This window comes from Diplotaxodon limnothrissa, linkage group LG9 (genome assembly GCF_057381915.1).
Source record: "Diplotaxodon limnothrissa isolate DT_005_m linkage group LG9, D_limnothrissa_male_GT1.1, whole genome shotgun sequence".
NCBI lineage: Eukaryota > Metazoa > Chordata > Actinopteri > Cichliformes > Cichlidae > Diplotaxodon > Diplotaxodon limnothrissa.
The window spans coordinates 23,231,185-23,249,514 of record NC_140604.1 but is presented as its reverse complement, the minus strand read 5'-3'; the positions used below and the strand labels follow the sequence as shown (position 1 = coordinate 23,249,514).

The 18,330-nt window shown below is 39.6% G+C and overlaps 2 protein-coding genes across 2 annotated transcripts in view; one reads left to right on the top strand and one right to left on the bottom strand.

The window, feature by feature from the left end:
* lmbr1 (limb development membrane protein 1) overlaps positions 1 to 7,263 on the bottom strand; it is a 42,837-nt gene extending 35,574 nt beyond the window's left edge. The window contains exons 1-2 of the mRNA XM_085362876.1: positions 7,064 to 7,263; positions 1,213 to 1,285 (exon numbers count right to left, since the gene is read on the bottom strand). Coding sequence (XP_085219002.1) covers positions 1,213 to 1,285; positions 7,064 to 7,126 — 136 coding nt within the window. The 5' untranslated portion in view covers positions 7,127 to 7,263. The remainder of the gene's footprint in view (positions 1 to 1,212; positions 1,286 to 7,063) is intronic.
* An 89-nt stretch (positions 7,264 to 7,352) lies between these two features.
* Positions 7,353 to 17,845, top strand: nom1 (nucleolar protein with MIF4G domain 1). The gene is made up of 11 exons (XM_085362875.1): positions 7,353 to 8,416; positions 8,522 to 8,634; positions 9,946 to 10,141; positions 12,025 to 12,348; positions 12,482 to 12,592; positions 12,857 to 13,027; positions 14,901 to 15,022; positions 15,120 to 15,252; positions 16,599 to 16,730; positions 16,831 to 16,940; positions 17,314 to 17,845. The coding sequence occupies exons 1-11, from the start codon at positions 7,493 to 7,495 to the stop codon at positions 17,489 to 17,491; spliced, it is 2,514 nt and encodes an 837-aa protein (XP_085219001.1). The 5' UTR covers positions 7,353 to 7,492; the 3' UTR covers positions 17,492 to 17,845.
* Positions 17,846 to 18,330: the final 485 nt, after the last annotated feature.

The following is an 18,330-nucleotide window of genomic DNA, read 5'->3' as shown; positions in this document are numbered from 1 at the left end:
CTTCCACCTTCAGTCAGACCCATACCTCACTTGGCACATTGAGTGTCAAAACACTAAGAGTCAGCGAAAACATTTCACAAACCAACAAGTAAACAAGAGGCTGCATCGATTTTATATACGTCATCAGGGGAAAAACGTCAAACAGCAGGCTAAGAATGTTGTACCCTTAAATATTATGTACCAGTTTTGTTACCTTGGGATTCAGTTAATTGTGGATAGTGGAAATTTCTATGTCACAAATGGTTAAGCGTAACAAGGCAATCCAAAGAAGTCCCACCCAGAACCAGAATAACCCTTGGACCTGTACCGTACTAATAATGCTTTTTACAACCATACAAGTGTTGATATTCTCCACTGACAGTAAACAGCTGGATGCACATGATCACACATCCTATCTGAGCCTTCTTCCTGTTTTAAAAGAGCTTTTCCTCTACACTGTTGCAAGTGCTTACCTTATCATGTTAAGTACCTTGAGAAGACTTGTGCTAATGCTTTGGCACTATATAAAGAAAATTCAATTGAATCAAATCTCTGATTCTATTATCTAAAGCAAAAAAATAAAAAAAATAAAAAAATTTGATGATGGAAGCTAAAATACTCACACATTATTTGCTCTATAACCCAAAACCCAAACCACTGGGTGCAGCCTAGTTTTCTACAGTTTAAATCTCCAGAAGGGATTTCTGATGTGAAGTGGTCTACTTTTAAAATAAGACAAGGTAAGGCTGGGTGACCTGGACAAACTATATTAGCCTTGGGAAAATGGGAAAGAGTTCACATTATCTACATGACTATTTTTGTGCTACATGTTTGTATTTTTCTTTTCTTCTTGTTCTTATCTCCTTGTTTGTCACACAGGTTACAATCAATGTTTTAGGTGACGTAGCTGAAGTTATCAACCTCACAGGACAAGTTATGTCAGCATTAACCTAACAGCTTTTGTGACCAAGTGGATTAATGTGGCCACAGCCCTTCCAACACAAAGCAGGCTGTGTTCAGGCGTGGGTGTGACCCAAAGCAAACAACTATAGTATCCTTGGCTGTAAAAATCATGGGTTCTGAGTGTGAGCAAACACAGCATAAATGACAAAATAAGCAAACCTCTGTTATGCTTGGTGTGAGAATCGTTTCACCGCAGACACAGCGCTACTTTTTACGTGTTACAGACAGGAGAGAATTTTAGTCTGAACTCACATTTTGCACAGCACTTACCACTCTTCCTCTTGTATCTGGTTATGATGAAGTAGGACACGATGTAGAGGACGGCAAACAGGAGGAAGCAAATCTGAAACAACATCACAAGAATTTTAATGCAGGATTTATTATGACAAGGGATGAATCAGCACATTGGAGACACCATATGCACCATCCACCCAGCAGATTTTAAACCCCAAAATATCCCACATTAAGACTATGACACACTTAGGTATTAAAAGGATTGTCAAAGTATTTCTTACACCATATGCTGTATATACAATGCTAATACCATTGTGTGCAGCTCAAAATCAGTAATACGTGGTCTTAGGTACAGAGTAGTTATTGTGTTTTTATATGATGAAGTTGAAAGATCAAAACCTTCTTCTCAGAGCTTTACTGCGATACCACTGTTAAATGTACAAGCTGTGCTCCCCCACTCTGAGGAACACACTGGGAATTCATTTATATCCAAGGCATTATCAGGCTTGACCATCTCTCCCAATACTGTAAAATAATAGGATCAACAGAAGTAAATACAGGAAGAAATTGATGTGTTCTGAACTAGTAGATAACAAAGGAGACTTCAATCCCAACATTTGTATTTATCTGAATAATATTTTAGGCAAAACTCGACTGTCTATGGTGTCTGTCGCAAAGAATAGCTGGCTATAAGAAGGCATTTAGCTCAAACTTGTAGCCTACACGTCACTCTGGAGTTTCTTTGGAACTGAGACTGAGACCACCTCGGGAGACCAGTTGTTTTGGTCCACACCCAAAAGCGATTACCGTGTTCACAAATGAACTGCACCAAAAGGAAAAACAAACCAGAGTCTGATATGAATGGACTAAACGGTGTGGATGTTAAAAGATCAAGACTGCCGTTTAACAGCAATGGCAGATTTCTTACAATGACCAACATATTCTGAGCTCACACAAGGTAACTTTTAGTTGTAATGGTGTAACCTCTAATTATTTGCATAAAAGCAATTTTGCATTTTGCATTAAAGCAAGTCAATAACTTCTCATGCTCTAATATTGAGCAATTTACTTTTTTTGTGTACCAGTAAATGATTACTGCAACTCAATTGTGCATGTCCCTTATGTCAGTTGCAAAGTTTATGCAGAAACCTTAATTGCAACCACATGATGGCACATTAACAGTGGCAACTAAGATGTTTAATATGACCCATTTATTCGATTAAAGTAGGAAAGTGAGAATTGCATTGTTGCTCTTATTTGTCTGATGACACTAATTAGGTCGAAGCTACATGCAAAGTGGTCCACAAATTAGATAACCACAGCCTCAAAACAAGCCACAGAAAGATCACTTTCCACATTCCCTTCTTCTCCTGTGACAGTGACCAGGACGCAACTAATCTTAGAAGCTCCCACTTCAGCACTTTGCACCTTGTCAACACCACATAGCTCACTGCGGCCGAGCTGGGGTTATGAGAGGATTCAACCAGATGCCAGGCGGACATACACAACACAGACAGGCAAACTGGCATAATAAGAAATGCCAAATGTCATAATGTGACAGCAGCAATAAAAACATTTTTCCTATCATATGCAGTCCCCTATCAAATGAAAGACTGCTCATATGTTTCTAGCTATAAATTCTGTAGTGATGCTGGTGCAAGCCGAATGATGTCCACAAAGTGGCAAACCCTGAACAAGACATCATCAGGTGCACAGAGCTGATAAAGCAGCACAGACACAAAGACACAGCAGTCTCTGAGGAGATAACAGCAACTTTCAGGCACAGCAGTGAACGCCAGTGCTACTACCCTTCTTATCAATCCATTTTCCCTCAAAAAAATTTTTTAAATTTGCATTCTATGTAAAGGAAAAATCAGCGAGTGTTGACAAGGGGACGTCATTTAACCAGGTTGCAAACCATTTCCAAAAACTTATTTTATACATTCACTCACTGGGGCAAAATCCATAACGTCAATTATTTTTGGCCAATTCAACAGAATTTAGGGGCCATAAAACAAGGGAAAATGCCTTTTCATGTGAGGTGAAAGAAACCTCCCACAGGCTTGCCGGAAGTGAATTTTGACCTTTAAGGAGGGCAAAAGTAAAGGAAAAAGATGTGCTGAGAGGGAAAAATAAGCTTTTTTGAAAAACAGAATTTGGCACAACAATCGTTTCAGCATTACAATCCTATGTTACCAAATTGGTGGAAATTGGCTTGAACGGAAGAACAGCAATACCTTTTTCCCCGCTAAAAGGGGCTTAACATAAATAATCAACTTGTTTTCATGTACTGTGGCAATAAAACTCATTCAGGAGTAGTTTGATTTCAGAGACAAAAACCTGAAATATCCATCTATTTTGCAGATTAAGTTATTAAAAACAATATTATTAACAGAGGTACATTCTGGGCAGTACTGTATACCATTAGCTTGAGTGTGTTTTTGATGTGTGCATTACCTTAAATAGCGTTATCTTCAGACTTCTCTAACACATTTCCAAACTTTAATTATTGCCAGATTATCAGAAAGATGCTTATTAGACAAGGGAAGGATCTTTCCTAATGCTGTGATGACCACCACAAGGCAAAAACATTAGCAATAAACCAGAATAAACTGGTGAAATTAATAATTTGTCCCTCCTTTTGGTTAAAGTGTCACTAGTCTGGGTATTTAATAATGGAAGAATATGATTTTGGTTTAGCATCACAGATGAATATACTGAAAAAGACCAGCCTTTTCAGAAACTTAAGTAGTAAAAAGTACTTTCTCATAATGGTAACAATCTCATAAAATAATAATAATAATAATAATAATAATAATAATAATAATTATTATTATTATTATTATTATTATTATAACTACTACTAAACAATGGCTGATTGTGACATCAATTATAATAAAACTTTTTATTTTGTAAAATACAATGGTTAATAGTCTACAAAAAAATGTGAAAGCCTGATAATGACCTACAAGCTTTGTGATGAGATGACAAAAGAAATATGATTACTGTCCAAAACATGTGTGAACTGTGGTCAAAATTATTCAACTCTAACCTGATTTTTCTCAGTAACCTAATTTTCTACATTCTTGCTAAACATGGGCACAGAATTTTTGCATTATTATTTACAAGTGGTTTCATTGTGGAAGAAAAATGATTCCCAGTTAGGGCCTGATGAGAACATGAGATCCTGTCACTGAGAGATGTTTACTGACTTTAAGCCTAACCTACAGTAACCCCAACTGCAAAACAAGTACACACAATAACTGGAAAATATCAGTCGCCTGGCACCTGTATAAAAAATTAAAATTAAAAAAATCCATCCATAAGCTGACTCACCACAGACATCAAGATGAAATGATACACTGATGTTAATCCATCACACAGAACGATTTGCAGTTAGAAATGTTGATATAAGATACTGACATCCAGGCGTACAGGCTCAGGACAAAATGTGCAAGCTAAAGCTCAGATGTTGGCCTTGCTTAGTGCTGAGATATCTGATAGTCTCTATATTACACAAGATTCTGACAGGAATAATTAAGGAGACTTACTCTAAACCTCTGAAAACTGAAACCTTTTTTACTCTTTTAGTTTTCTTTTATTTGTTTTTTTTCTCCCACCTAGAGCTATGGAGACATCAAGACACCACAATTCAATGAGAAAAGACAGGAAACTGTATACCCAAAGGCTAATTTTGGAAAAACACTGATAGACAGTATATTAAAGTTGTTTTTAAAAAAAGAAATGGAGTTTCTAGCAAAGCATTTCACAAATAGGTAAGTCTAGAGCCACTCTGCTGGACAAACTTTGTATTGATACATCTAAATGAAATTAAACAGCTTCTACCGTATGCTGTGTAAAAAAGAACAGGTGACACACTGCTGATAAGATAACTGCCACATGAATAAATTAGGTGGTTGTGTTACTTAGCAATGCTATATTTTTTGTATTGTGAGCTTAAAAGTTACTATGGACAGTCTCTAACACACAGAAAGAGAGACTTAACGAGAGAGATATGACATTCAAGGAAATCCAAATTTGAAATCTATGGAAGAAATCTGCAACAGCAAATACAGTGGTAGAACGTTTATAAAAACCTTATTTTGGATGAAAAGTCAGTAGACAGTCTTGACTGGTAACTATTCAAGCAGCCTTTAGGTCCCAGGGACCACTGAACTCTAATTTAATTTAGATGGCTGGTGATTGCATTAGATAGTTTCTTGAAAGACAGAATGTACCGTTGCAGTGGGGAAACATCTCTCCGATAAGAACCTAACATACATGCATATTGCATTGTCACAAATCACCTTTATATTATTTGCCAAATTCAACAGACTGTAACATGTCAACAAAATGGTCTTCTACATAAAATGCATAGATATAACTATCAAAACATTAACAATGTTAATTCTACTAAAGCAGGAAGGCTTTAAATGATCATATAATGGGATTTAATCACCCCTAATTACACAGTGAATGACATATGAGACAAACTGGTTACATTTCCAGGGTGTACCCCGCCCCTTGTACTGGATAATCAGAAGAAAATGGATGGACGGTCTACACTGGGATGTGGCATTACACCGATATTGACTGATGATCGTTTTTAGAAATACTGGTGGACGCCAGTGCTACCCCTCAGCCTCCTAGTAGATACATGTATGGTGTCAATTAGAAAATCCTACGCCACCTTCTTCTCAAGTTATCGCTTTCACAAGATTTTCAAAAAACAACTTAACCTCTGACCTTGAGGTTGAGGTCACTGACATTCAAACTTGTCTGAGATTTTTAGCTACACCTGTAGTATTAATTTCAAACTCCTATGCCGCCTTGAGTTATCGCAGTCACACACTTGCTTGTCAACAACATCTACCCACTCAGGTGATAATACCCCATCAGCCTTTTACAGCTGGGAGGTAAAAAGGACATAATGGTACTGTGTTTAAAAATAAAAACATATTAAACAGAGGTTTTATGCTCAAAATGGAGCTATGACGAGTGACTATGAATGTAATCATGATTAGTCCTCATGCCTCACTTAACAAAAGCAGGTGCATTTTTCCTGTTATTTCTATCTTTTAAAAAAACTACAATAAACCACTGTATAATATAACTTATATTAATAAACACATCATGAGTGAAGATGGATTTTTCCACAAAGATATCACTATAATTATCAATATCATCTGGTGAGCAGGATAAACCTGCAGTCAAAATCTGATACGGTTACTCTGTACTAAATTTTAATTTATTTAATTTAAACTAGTTTGTACAGATTACGTGTCATATGGTGGCTTCTGTAACACAAAGATTACCCAACTTTAAAGATAAAGTATAGCTTATCTTTGCAGCCAAACTCTACGATAAAATGTAAAGACCAGGTATTACGACAATATCATGCGATAAAAATCTGATATGGTGACTGCGAAAAAGTGTACGGTTTTTAAACGGAGCATCAAGCAGCGAGAACATAAACACTTCATCCTGATTTGAAACATATGCGACACACAAAGCTTGAATTAGACAGGACCCTGACATTTTGTCAATGCCACAGTTACAGATACCTCTACTTAACCGTGGGGATGTTTACATGCCAAATAACATCATATAGTGGGTTAGCCAAGTTCTCCTGTGATTAACTTGGTGGCAGCTAGCGTTAACGGAAGCTCGTGTTAATTAGCGGGTTCACGCGCTTTTTTATATTTAAACCCAACTTGGTGTGTGACATAACCGGGCATCAAATTTCATTGTTTCTTTTTACATTTTTTAAGTGGGTCTTAAAATACAATATCAAGCTTAAACGAATACTGCCGAGTCAAACTGACAGGCAAAGCTAACGCTAGCAACCGTTAGCGAGCTAGGCTCGACTAGCCGCTCCGCTACTTACGATGTACTCCCGAACTTGGCTGTGGAAATTCTGCTCTCTAATAGTCACATCGTCTTCTTCCATTCTTCATATTGCAAGAACAATTAAAGCTACTGAGTCCCTACATTCTCGCCTGTACAACTGACAGCAACCAGGGTAGCAACTCCTCCTGCTTCGTCTATACTGTTCTGCATAGACTGCTCTGACTGGTTAAAGACAGTTTACATCGGAGCGACGTAAACCACCCCCGAAAAACCGCCCCAAAATAAAATACGTCATCAGCTGCCCTGGAAGGGAAAGGTCACGTGTTTCTGGGTCATCCTCATGGAGGCCCATGTGCATTGTAAGGTATTTATATGATCAGAATAGTTCAGTTTCTTTTATTTTGTGTGCTTGTAGCAGTTTACAGGCTAAGCTATCTCTAAGCTAGCTACCGTTGAATTCGTAGAAATGAAAGGGAACTGGAAGTATAAAGGTAAGACGAAGAATAAGAAGAAAGGCAATGCCGTGTTACAGAAGTACAGGGAGGCAGTGGATGTTTTCCTTAAAAGCAAAGGTGGCTCGGAAGAAGCGGAGAGTGACCAGAGGTTGAGATTTGTGAAAAAGAAGAGTCGAAAGGAACTACGCAAGGAAAAGCGGAAAATGAAAAAAGCCAAAATGAAAAGTCACTACGAGGGCAAAAACACCGTCTCTCTGCCCCCAAGTGATGAAGGAAACCCGAAAAAAGGGGCTGACAAGCATCAACAACCACACACGCAGAAAAAGAAAATGGAGAAAACAAAGAAGGAAGGGTCGAAGTCGCATCCAAGCGAGCCTAAAGACAAGTCAGACAAGTCTGAGACACCACCTCCTTCCAAGAAAGGCAAGCGAGTCAATAAGCTTCAGGAAACAAGAAAATTGGCACTTATGGAGGCAAATGAACAAGAGGACAGAGAAATAAAGAAGCTGGAGCGATGTCTTGGATTAAATAAAAGGAAAAACAAAAAAAGTCTCCCTCAGTCTTTTGTGGCTGATGGACTTGATTACATCCTTGGGGTGCTTGACTCTGGATCATCAGCTGTGGGCTTGTATGAAGATGATGATGTTGACATGGAAACAGCCAAAGAGAACTTTAAAAAGCTAGATGACTCTCAGGGGTCAGGCGAGGACCCGGAATCTGAAGGAGAGATGGCGAGTGAAGGCAGCGATGATGACATTGATGATGACGGTGAAGATGAAGATGATGACATGTCTAATGAAGAGGAAGCGGATGAAGATGAGGAAATGGAGGATGACCAGGAGGGGCTTAATGATAGTGGCGGGCCTGATTCAGAAGATGAAAAAGAAGGTGAAACAGAGGAAGAAACAGACGCTCCCGATACAAAAACGGAGACTGTGAGTGCAGATATATGTAATATCTGGTTGTTTCTATCACTTCATTAGATAATCTTGCTTACTGATCTATTAATCTAATAATAAACTAATTCTTACAATGTCAAGGTCACCTCCACAAGTGGCAAGTACGTGCCACCTCATTTGCGTAACATGGGAGATGATAAACGCAAAGCTGAGCTAGAAAAACTGAAGAGGAACGTGAAAGGTCTGATGAACAGGTAACACAATGAAGTCGATCCCCCAATGGGAATTTTATTTATATAGCACATTTCATTATATGAATCAATTGATTTTGGGTCTTTTTTTTTTAAATACATGGCTGTAAATGTCTGGTAGAACAGGTCACCTACTAATCAGATGGTTGGTGATTCAATCACTGGCTGCTTCAGTCTGCATTGTTGGTCAAGATGTAAACCTCTAGTTGCTCTCAGATGAATTCATCAGAGGGTCAATGTTAGATAGAAATAATTTAAAGTGGTGAATGAGGCATATATAAAGTGCTCAGGTAGAGTAGAAAAGTGCTATATAAGAACCAAATCTATGAAAGCTAGCAGCTTGTTCCAAAGAACAGGACCACAGTACCTATAAGCAGCTTCACCACACCTTCTAACTCTGGGAAGGCTTAAAAGATCTGCAGCTGATGACATGAGAGGTCTGACTGGGTTGCAAACACTGAGCAAATCTGGGGGCCCGAACCTATTGATATGATAAAACTGCAATCACTGTCCAAAATAATGAGACCTAGATCATAAATAAGAACGAATTTTCTGTCGCTGACTTCTTGGACCAACAACATATAACAGCTAAAATAGTTAAATAATAACTGATGTGCGACGTTATAGCTCCACTGGTTGAGCAGGTGACCCGTATATCGAAAGGCTGCAGGGACTTCGTTCAATTTGGACCTGGTCCATTTCCTGAGGGTCATTCCCCCCTGCTCTCCCTACTTTCCTGTGTATTCTTGACTGTTATGTCCAATAAAGGCTGAAAACACCCCTCCCCCTTTTAAAAACAAAATGTAAAACTTGGCTACAGCTAACTGAGAATATTGATAGAAGCCTACAAAGCTCATCTTAGGCATAGGTAGGACAGGTACTCGTATAGCTCTAACCCTTTACTACAACCCACGTTCAGTCGTTTACACACATTCATACAGCACTTTATTTGCTTTTAAGTGTTTTCTAACTATCACCTACAGACTCCAGTGTAGAATATGAGCCATAGGTGGTTTGTCTTAGTTTAGTAATACTTACTCATGGTTTTAAATTTATAAATGGGTCATTTTGATGGATTTTAATCCAGGTTTTATACAGAGACTTTTCTGCAACCAACTATTAGAAGCAAACAAACATTTTATAAAATATTAATTAATCACTTCAGGAATTATTCAGTGGAAGCCTCTTGCTTGTTACCTGGTTAGTTAGATGCAGGTACTGAAAGAAGTAGGTAGTTTAAATTCCCACACATAGGAAAAACTAATGTAAGTTATTTAAATTCTGCACAGTTCATTGTTGTTTTGTCATCCTCAGGTTGAGCGAGCCCAACATGTCATCCATCTGCGGTCAGCTAGAGGAGCTGTATATGAGCTCCAGCAGGAAGGACATGAACGACACCCTGACAGAGTTGCTGCTAGCAGCCTGCGTCACCCCGACCCTGATGCCAGACAGATTACTGATGGAGCACATCCTGCTTGTCAGCATCCTCCATCATGCTGTGGGCTTGGAGGTAAGACCCCCTCCTTTGAGCCCTCAATTTGAGGTTTATGGTCTGCCAGAAATTTTCAAATAGACACAGAGGTATTTAAAATATGGCTTGTAGGCTGGTTTTACTTCCTGTAAACTTGTGGAGATGCTCAGATCTGGTACATAGATAGAAGCGTTAACACGGTTGCTGGTGTGTGTGAGAAATAAAAACCACTGACCTGATTCACATCAGCTCTTAGATTATTTACAGGAGGCTGTTTTTCTAACTGGCTAGCTTCTTTTGCACATCTCAGTTGAAAAGTAATACCCTTTAAATAAATTGGAAGGGGATCTGTAACACTGATTGTTATCTGTCAGTTTGATTGGTCTACGTCATTCTCTAAATGACATAAAACATAAATATTAAACTCAGGCCTACCAGGCAAATTTAAGGTCTGGCTATTCCAGCATGGCATGCTACAAAGACTCTTGTTTATCATCCATAGTGGAGGAATTCAGTGTGGCAATGTGCAGGGTTGTAATGCTCCTTAGAGACTTGACTGATAACAAGGTGACTGACACAGGAGTCACTACAATAGCTGGATGCAAAAGCAGGCACATCAGTGGCACAAGCAGAAAGTATGCTGAAATTGAGAGAAGTTACTGGCAACCCCTGCTTGGGGCGTCAGGGATTCGGATCCACTCACTTCCAGTAATGGGTAAAATCTGATCCAAGACAGAGGAGAGACATGGTTCAAGCTGAGATCCGGGAGTTCGAGGAGGAAGGTAGAGTGTCCTGGGCAAAAGCACTGGGTTCACAAGGAACCTGGATGAAGTGAGATTACTTGGGCTGAACTTTGGAGATTGGAGCCTTGCTCCGCTCAGTTTATTACGCCCTTCCATCACCAACAAGCTACAGAGGGAACAGAGGGTGGTAGGCCTGGCTATTCCCAGTCCAAGTAGGATGCATGGGGTTCCCTGCACAGTCTGAGTGGAACACACTCACGGCTTTTGGAATAACAGGAAGAGATAAAAAGGCAGCCATCCATAGGTTAGAGGAGGCCGCCGAGAGAGCTTCTTGTTGGCTCTAGAATAAGAGGGAGGAGGGTAACTGGGGACCAGGAGGAGGGTAACTGGGGACCAGGAGGAGGGTAACTGGGGACCAGGAGGAGGGTAACTGGGGACCAGGAGGAGATGGGCACTGACTGGCCATCACTGCTGATCCAACGACCTGAGGCTGTTGTTTTTCAGAAACACCCGATAATAGTTGAACACCACCTGACGACATCTTCTCCTGGTCGAAGTCGCTGTAGCACTATATATAGTTTTATAAACATTAGGCTGATATTTTAAGCCATGTGCTATTGGCTTAAACATTTGGGTTTGTTTATAAACCTTGTCATATATTAAATTTTTGGCACTTTTTTATTATTTGGCATATTTTTCCACACTTAAATGTTTCAGATCATCAAACAAATGTTAATATTGAACAAAGATAACCCGAGTAAAATACAAAATGCAGTTTTTAAATGATGATTTTATTTGTTAAGGGAAATAATGCTATCTAAACTAAATGTGGTGAAAAAGTATTTGCAGCCTCTTATTAAATCATTAATCTGCTGAGATTAAACACACTGGCCATAATCAGTTCATGCCTTTATACTCAAGCACACTTGGGTTCTGCAGCAGGACAATAATCCAAAACAGACCAGCAAAAACCTAGTGATGGTTTTGGAGTGGCCTAGTCAGAGTCTGGACTTCAATCTGATCGAGGTGTTTTGTCATATTAAATTTTCTTTCACATGAAAAATGCATGTGTAAAGAAATAAGAATTCAGGAAAGCAGAAAAAAAGCAGATACTTTTTCATAGTGCTGTATATTGCTCTCATGTTGATCACATATCTTATATATCCTCTCCTTTTGCAGGTAGGAGCCCATTTTCTGGAGACAGTTGTGCGAAAGTTTGACGAGCACTACAAGAACCCGAGTGGAGGCAAAGAGTGCGACAACCTGATCGCCATCGTTGCTCACCTGTATAACTTCCAGGTGGTACATTCCGTCCTCATCTTCGACATCCTAAAACTGCTGGTGGGAACATTTACAGAAAAGGACATCGAGCTGGTCCTGTTTGTGCTGAGGAATGTCGGCTTCGCCCTGAGGAAGGACGATCCTCTAGCTCTGAAGGAGCTCATCTCTGAAGCCCAACGCAAGGCCAGCGATATGGGGTCGAAGTTTCAGGATCAAACCAGGGTAGGGAGATGAGATCAGATTTTGTTTTTTTTAAACCAAGATTACGTTTTATTTCCTAACTGATCACAATGCTGTGTCATGATTTCTCAACCAAGTTTAGAAGCATTTCTGACTTGTGAAAACCCGTCCTCAGGTGCGTTTCATGCTGGAAACAATGATGGCATTGAAAAACAATGACATGAGGAAGATCCCTGGCTATGATCCCGAGCCTGTGGAGAGACTGAGGAAGCTGCAGCGGAGTCTGGTGGGTGAAAGCCATATTTTATTTGATTTTATTACCTGCATTATTAAAAATAAGTCTAAGCCTGAACTTAATCCTATTAAACATAATAATCATTCTTTTAGCCTCCACTTGTACCACCAGGTGGCCCCAGAGTGCCACTTTTATAGACTTAAACTTCTACTTTAATAGTTCACACCTTCAGGAATCCTGTCACAATATTACCAACTAATATACCTGGTGTTAACCAGCTGAGTCTTCTCATGGCTAACACCTTGCGATGCTCAGATCCACAGAAGCGCAGGGGGCAGTGACATGAAGCTGAGGGTCTCTCTTGATAGTCTCCTGGCAGCAGAGCAGGTGGGCCGCTGGTGGATTGTCGGCTCATCGTGGAGCGGCGCTCCCATGATCAGCAAGCAAGAGGACACAACCACAAAACAAAGCCCTGCTCAAGGACAGGTAGAGTACCGGAGCTGCAGAAGACATTAAATTATTATAGCAGCACTCATGTTTAAATTAGGCAGCCTGGAGCACATCTGGATTAGTGTGAGACATCTGCTTCAGATGTGTGTATATCCATGAAAATTCAACGTGGCTGTCTGCTGTGTTCAAAAATGGTAGAAAAACATGTGGGAGGCACTGATTGATTTTCAAAGAATGACTGTTTGTCTTAATGCCTTAGAAGAATTATTGTATTGGTTAGCAAAAACTGATCAATATGAGGGGTGGATATTGATTTTTTATTTTTTTTTTTCATGACAAAAAAATGAAAGACAACAAGTTGGACAGAAGCATTATTAAATTAGAAATTAAACGTATTCCTATAAGGATCATCATTTTGAAGCAGATCTGACGTCTAAGAGGGCCGCAGATCCTTTCAAAGGTGACATTTTCCATCTTCCGTGTGTGGCCTTGGCGTGTTCTTCACCGATGAAGCAATGGATCGCTTCACCTAGAGTAAACACACATCCAAGGATATAACCAGTTTTACAGGTAGCTTCACATCCAGTAGTTTGGATATTATTTGTAAGATCTGGGGTGTGCGTTCAGTTAAGACAATGAACAGAATAAGACAATATTTACCTAGAATAATTACTTGGTAACTGTCAATTTTGTCCTTGCAGAAGCAAAGGAGACAGCGTTTATCATGAATTTTAACCGCTCCACCACTTCATTCTGGCTCCTTCGATCATGAGAACAGTTAATAAAGAAGCAGTAAAGCCTCCCTGTGCAAACCCAAGGTTTTTCTTGGACACCCCGATGTTCGGAGTGAACGGCCTCCTCATGAGCACAGCTGAGGAGATTCTAGCAATGATGACGCTACCACAATAAACCCTTTAAATTACTCGCTTCCAAGAAGAAAACTAATAGATTTTTTTTTTCAGTTCCAACAGTTCCTGGATTTAAAATTTTCCTTCTGCAGCTAATATGTAATGTGTACATTTTGACACTGTAATTCTGACCACCTGATGGTTGCCACCATTTTTTTTTTTCCATTTTCCTCGCCATGTGCTTAAAAAAACGTTAGTGCACTTCTAGGCAGATCAAATTAAGATAACATTTTTTCCTCCTTTCACTTAAGCATATTTGGACACTGTAAACGTGAATAAGTTGCTAGTAATCAAAAAATTAGTACCCAAACTCGTTGCCTTAGTTGACTTGAGATAGCCAAGTTAGGGGAACTTGTTCTCTGTGATCGCACAGTGCTTAGAATAACTTGATTTTTCTGAGTGAGCAATACTAAATGAATTAGTTCAACTGAGATATATGTCAATATATATCAGTTACAATACTAAATGAATTATTTCAAGTTACACATTGGCCATATGTCAGCTGACATATATGTTAGTTGGCATGTGTCATGTATGTCAGCTGATCTATATTGACATATGTCAGTTGAACTAATTCGTTTAGTATTGCTCACTCAGAAAAATCAAGTTATTCTAAGCACCGTGCACTCAAAATAAGTAAGTTGCACTAAGTTGGCTGGACTTAGTTCTTATTAATGCTTTTCTGCAGCAGTATCTCTGTTGGCCCCAAGGAGGCAGCAAGTTTCTTTCCACTCTGCGTCTATGCTGTTCATCAACATTCCCATGAGTCCGACATTTAGCCGGTTTATCTTTTTTATAGAATATTTTCAGGAACTGTACTATGATCACAGCCCTCCATTTGAATCCTTTTATATATTTTCCGCTTTGCATCAAAGTCTTAACCTGCAGCTATGTTGGGACAATGATTAACAAATAAATAAGGTACGAGGAAAGCATGGCTTCATCAGTAATGGCAGCATTTATCGTTCTATAACTGTTGTCATTGTTTTATTTTTTTTTAGTTTAGTGCCAAAGTGTTAGAGCTGGCCAGGAAACAGAGGATGAACACCGATGTCAGAAGGAACATCTTCTGTGTGCTTATGACCAGTGAAGATTACCTGGATGCATTTGAGAAGCTGTTGAGGTTTGTTTCGTCTCACATCTCTGTTTCTTTCTTCAGTTTTTGGAGTAGTTTAGCCCATTTGAAATTTTTATTTATTTTTAATTTGCTATGTTTAAAGGATGGGTCTGAAGGACAAGCAGGAGAGAGAGATTGTTCATGTTCTGATGGACTGCTGTCTCCAAGAGAAAAACTTCAACGCCTTTTACGTCATACTGGGAGAGAAATTTTGCTCACATGACCGTCGCTTCCAGGTAGCCTTATTAGCAAAACCATGTAAGACATGTGCTGCTTGTTCAATCAATGGTTATGGTAGATTATACTGTAAATCCTTCTTATATTTTAGTTTAAAAGTCTCGTAAGTTTGCATAATCAGTTTAAAAGGGTTTATTATGGGATTTAATTACCTGGCACGGGCATATGACCACCCGGTCTCTCAAACTGTGTGTGATCTGTGTGTGGCCTGCAGTTCACCTCTGCAGTGTGGGAGCCTCTGACACCTCTGGCTTCTGATTTGACTCAAACTGTGATTACAAACAATGGCGTTGAGACCACACTTCCTACTTTGCTGTCATGTAGGCCAGCAGCTCATATCGGAAACTGGTGACCATTGTCCTCATCAAAGAGCTCCAGAACGGAGCTGGTGGGAATGTTTGCTTTTCACATGTAAACTGGGTCTCGATGAGAGGGTTATCTCTTTAGAGGAGTCGGTTATTTAAGGTGCTTAATTTGGTAATCACTGATGACAGTATTGCGGATATAGTGTTGCATCAATGAGCCAGACTTGTCTTTTATTTTAAAGTGATCTTGAGCAATAGTTCTCCGAGCTTTCTGGGGAATCTTTTGTCATTGGCTGCTTTTTCACTCATTTTCAGTCAAGTTCTTGTAAGTGTTTTTAACCCACTTAAAACTTGCTTATGAATCATTCAAGCATAAAAAAAGCAGAAACGCATCATTTGTTCCCATTTCTTTGTCATTAGTAGAATTTACAGAAATGCCAAAGGTAACAGTTTTACAGGATTATAATAGTTTTCTTTTCGCACCGATGGGGTGAATCACAAAACGCTATTGGCCAAAAACTTAGGCATCATGTGCAGTGTGTCCTAAAAATTTAAGTAAACTGGACACGTGAATGACAAAAGAAGAAATGGCATTAAGAAAAAAACTATATACTGCAGATGAACAGTGTCTAAAAGGCGTCTTCTTAAGAAAAAAAATGGTTTGGAGCTGGTTTTCAGTGGTGTTAGGGGTCATGTTAGATTTTGCTCCACTATACAGTACTATCTGGAAAGCATCTGATTGCTACCAGCTTCATTTCTCAGCATAAAAATGATCCCAAACACACTGTCAATGCAGAAAACGCATACCTAGATAACGTCCCACTGTGTGTTTTTCTATCGGTCGTAGATTGGCCTCCACAGCAGCAGCGTGGGTTCATCTTGACAGAAAAATAAAATAAAAGCCAGCTAATATCCAAAGAAGGGCTTTGAATGTTCTTCAAGAAGCCTGAAGGACTATTCCTGTTCTTTTACACAATACTATATGATATGTGTGTTTCTGGATTTAATTGTTCCTTCAAACCCTCTCTCCTTTCTCATAGATGACTTTCCAGTTCAGCCTCTGGGACAAGTTCAGGGAGCTGCCCAACCTTTCCAGCAGCACCTTTAACAATCTGGTCCAGCTGGTCACCTGCTTCCTTCAGAGGAAATGCCTCTCACTCTCCATTCTCAAAGTAATTAATATTATGTATATATTACATGTATTTAGTTGATTTTACAGATTAAATCTTTAAACCTATTCTTTGCATTAACCTCTGCTGTTTGTGCCTTTAGGTAATAGAGTTTGGGGAACTAGATAAGCCCACAGTGCGCTTCTTGCGTCAGGTGCTGACCAAACTGCTGAAAGAAACTGAGCCCGAGGAGCTGGCCAGCATATTTGGAAGGTGAGCTGCACAACATCAGGAGAGTGATGTCACACATAGCAGGGGATAGTTTAGGGTTTTCTCCATTTGATTTAGAAAGGTTGTCTCTGTAGAGTGCATGGAACTCTTTCTTCCTGTAAAGTCACCAGAGCTATGGTTTTCACATCGGTGCAGTCGGACATCACACAGAGTTTGTTGCCAGGAACTGCTGGTGCACCTCTGTTAAGAAAAACAAAATTAAGAACTGCAGCCATGACTAAAGCCCTGTGAGGCTGCACTGGGGCATAGATGTGTTAGAGCTATACCACATGGCTGTACCATCCACCTTCTATAAACTGCTATTAGCTCACACCTTGAAAGTCAACTGTGACTCTTTTTGTTTCCCTTCTGCCAGGATTTCAGGAATTCCCAAGCTAGGAATGCTGAGGGAGGGCTTGAAGCTTTTCATTGACCACTTCCTCCTGAAGAGCATCCTGTCCCAGGGAGCACCAGAGAAAGCAGCATTGCTGTCAGAGCGTGCCCAACTCGCCACCAAAGCCATGGAGGCAAAAGAGACAAAGCTAAAACTGTAAAACACAGAAACGCACACAGCAAAAACTCAAAATATGGACTGTGATGAAAAAACAAAAAGAACTGGAACAACAGAAGACCTTTTAATACAAAAACGCAAACCTACTGTGTTACTTATAAAGGAAACAAGGAAATGAAGAAGATGTGGTTAAATCTAGCAGTTTGCCTTGGTGTGTCTGTGTACAATAAAGAAAGATTTTTACATTTGAAAGTTATTGATTCCCTCAGGCACACACCAGCGTTTAAAGGGTAATCCACTGTAATAAATAATTACATAATGTTCATGCTCTTGTATATTTGTTATGAAAGAAAATGTCCTGTACCTTCATGTCAAAGAAAACCTCAATAAATTAACTTTCAACTCCTTTATGTGGAAAAAGAACTGTTTTGTGTTGGCGTAAGTCTGTCTACGTTTTCTTCAGAGACTGCCCTCGGGGAGGCAGTGTGCATCAAGAGTTAATATTGCACAGTTTGGTCACCTGGGTCTATTCTTCTGGGCTTTGCTGAGTCTATTTACACCTTCCACATGATAAAGCAACTTTTAATCTGGTCTTTTTCAGCCTTAAACGTGGCTGATTGCTGCATATTTGTGTATGTCTATCCTTTTGTGGATATTTGCTGTAGGAGCAGAGAGAACCGAGAGGTGTTTACACGCCTTAATGAAATGACCTGGAGCCATGAATCTGTCCTATACTGTTCGCTAGCTGACACCAGTGCCTCTCCGCATTGTAAGCATAGCAGCATCAATCTGCTAGATTTGATACTTGCTCCTATTAATTAGCTCCGCTGGTGTGGCCTGAATCAATCCAAGACTTCGGAGCAGTACCCTGAGGTCAGGAAT